At 65.8% G+C, this 2,864-nt stretch overlaps 1 protein-coding gene across 1 annotated transcript; it reads left to right on the top strand.

Annotated features, from left to right (window-relative positions):
• Positions 1-770, top strand: H696_02538 (hypothetical protein; the record flags this gene model as incomplete). Its single annotated transcript, XM_009496443.1, has 3 exons — positions 1-107; positions 148-616; positions 750-770. The coding sequence occupies 3 exons, from the start codon at positions 1-3 to the stop codon at positions 768-770; spliced, it is 597 nt and encodes a 198-aa protein (XP_009494718.1).
• Positions 771-2,864: the final 2,094 nt, after the last annotated feature.

Here is a 2,864-nt window from a genome sequence, read left to right as displayed (position 1 = left end):
ATGGTTGCCAGGCAGGACGGCCTGGCCGTCGGCCTGGCCACGCCAACTTCGCAATCCTCCTTTGTCTTCCCCCCAGAGCAGGGGCCGATCAAACTGCTGGGCCCCTCGTCCGCAAGGCCCAAGGGCGCTCGGCTCCCGCTTGCCCAGGGCCCCGGCACGGCCGCCATCCCATCACCCCGCCGGGTCCTGGCAGTCCGATCGCCCGATCGCCCAGCCGGTCGCCGACGGCGTGGCCGGTCTGCCAGGGCACTTCTTCCTGGGGCATGGCAGCTCCTGGGTGTGGCTGCATGAGGCTCACCCCCGTCGAGTGGTTCCCACTGGCCGGCCTGTCCTCGGCACGGCGGCCACCCGGCTTCGCACGTATGACCCCATCCGACAGGACCTCATGGTCTTGACGGACCGCCCGGTACTGGTGTACATCGGCCTCGGGACCGACCGGGCCTGGCAGCAGGCCCACACCTTCGCCCTGATGGCTGACCGGCTCCACGGGTCGGATCTCCCCCTTCACCTGGTGCCCCCCGTCATGCGCATGTCCCAGCCCACCGGGTACCTGAATGGGGCCGCCCCCGAGGACAACGCCCTCTGGCAGACGTTCTTCCAGGCTCTCGACTGCTTGGTCTGGCAGCATGTCGGCCTGCCGGCCGGGCTGAGCGCCTGGCCGAGGCACTCCCCGTGGCAGCCGGCGACCCGTGGTTTAGCACCCACGCTGGCCGGACTTCGCCCACCGATCGCCAGTTCGGTTGCCATAGCGATCGGCCGATGGTCTGTGATTCCGGCCAAGCCATGTGGCAGTGTGCCCCGGGCCGAGTGGGCTCACTTGGGGACATCGCCCCTGCGGAAGGGTGGTGTGAGGATGCGGCACAGCACCGGGCTTTTCCCTGATCAGCCGACTTGAGGGGGGACAGCACCCTTTGGAGCGCCATCGAATGGCCATCATGAAGCCCCGAGGGCAGCACCAACGCCTCGATCGGCCTCCAAAAGGACGCAGTCGCCTCATTTTCCAGCGGGAAGGCGAGGCAGATCCCCCCTTTTCCGATTTTTGACCGGCATCCGGGCTCCGAAAAGCACACACGCACCCCGCACACGCGCGCGTCGGCATGAGGAGCTTCGCGTCTCGCGCTGCCAGGGGCATAAGTCGCCTTGGAGGTACTCTCTGGTCAGCCTGTCCTCGAACCGGGCCCTGCAGCACTGTCCCACTGCCAGAGGGCTTCCGAAGATAGCCCTGCCATGTGGGCCACTCGGGGGCCGGCCAGCGCTTTCTCGGGGGATTGACGGGGCTTTTGTCCGTCGAGGTCGAGCGGGCCCCAATACACATGAACAGGCCGCGCCATCGGCTCGACATGCCTGAGCCCTCTTCTCTCGCGGGCTGTCCAACCTCGGCAGACACTTCAAGCAGTCTTCCTGTTAAAAGGCGACCCACAGGGCAGGTCTCGCAGGGATTGATGGAGGTCGACCGCACTCCGAGGAGCGGGTGACCGGTTGGCAAGGCCCATTCGGCCAGGCAGCCAGGTCGCCCACCGGCCCAAGTAAATGCACTCGCCCAACTCCCCGAGGGGACAATCTGCCAAGGTGGCTCCTTTAGTCCGGACCACGGTGCTCTGGAAACTGGGTCTCCCATACGTCCGGCGGGTGGCCGTCGATTTCCTCGCCCGATCGGAGTTCCCCGGTGATATGACACCCAAGCCAGGGCACCAGCCGAGTGGCAAACAACCAAACGGCCAGCCTCCCGGAGGAGGACCGGCTATGAGCATGAAGGATGGCCACCGGGCCACTCGCCGCAGGAAGCACATGCCGAGGCTTTTGCTCAGATGGGCCTGCTCTCCTGGGCTGCTGGGTGAGTTCAACGTGGGCATTCGCCGGGATCCGAACGCGGTTCCGAGCCCAAGAGCATGTACCCTTCCCCAAGCGTGTCTGCGGGAAAGGACCCCCTTGAGAGGCAGCGGCGCGTCATGGTCCCCGGCCTGGACGGAGGGACGCCTCGGCATCGCGGCCCACTTTCGCCCTTCCAGCTTCGGTTGCGAGACTGCGCTCCATTCCTCTTCTCGAGAGGCACAGGCCTTGAGCTATGGACCAGGAGAGGCCACCCAGCCAGACGAGGAGGGCGCCAAGGTCCGAAGCACCAGCCACGGGCCCTCGATTGGCCGGCCCCCAAGGCTGCTGGTGATCCGAGAAAGATCTCGGGCTTGCCGCCATGCGGCGCAGCGAGCGTCCTCGCTCCCAGATGGACATCACTCTCCATGTCCGCCTCGGTGGTTTGTGTCAACCCTGGTGCAAGGTGGAGCGCCAATCTGCGGCTGCGCCTCGGCAGTGGGGGGATGTTTCGCGCGTATCGGACAGGCCCCAGCCACCTCCTTGCTACGCACAGGCGCGTGCATTCCCCGGGATGCTCGAATCCTGCTCGGAGACCCCCCTTTCGAATGTGTCGAGGGGAGATCCTCATGCTGGCGCAAGTGAGCGAGCCAGGTCGGGCACCGCAAAGCACTCCGAAGAACCAGGGACTCTCTCTGAGGCATCAATTGACCGATTATTATTGTGCCCCAAGGCGTGCTGAAAAAAAGAACAAAGCAGCCTTGGCCCCCTAGTCCCGCCATGCCGGCCGAATGTGGCGCCCCTGTGCGTGACCGTCCGTGTGATCACGAATAGCTGCCAATTCTTGGAAGCGATTGCCCCATCCCCGAGCGAACAAGCTCCGCATGCTTGTCAGCGTGTTTGGATCGCCACCGAGCGTGCGTTGCATCTCCCACCATGGAGGCAGCCCACCATCGGTGCTAGAACCCCGGCCCATTGCGTCGTCCTGTCCGGTTGCCGCGGGGAGGCAGGGGAGCCCCGAGCGTCCGATCGGGTTCTCTCTCACCCCCCCCCCC

The sequence above is a fragment of the Fonticula alba genome, assembly GCF_000388065.1.
Source record: "Fonticula alba strain ATCC 38817 unplaced genomic scaffold supercont2.3, whole genome shotgun sequence".
Taxonomy (NCBI): domain Eukaryota; order Rotosphaerida; family Fonticulaceae; genus Fonticula; species Fonticula alba.
Note: the sequence above shows the minus strand (reverse complement) of the source record. Positions and strands in the feature narration are given on the sequence as shown.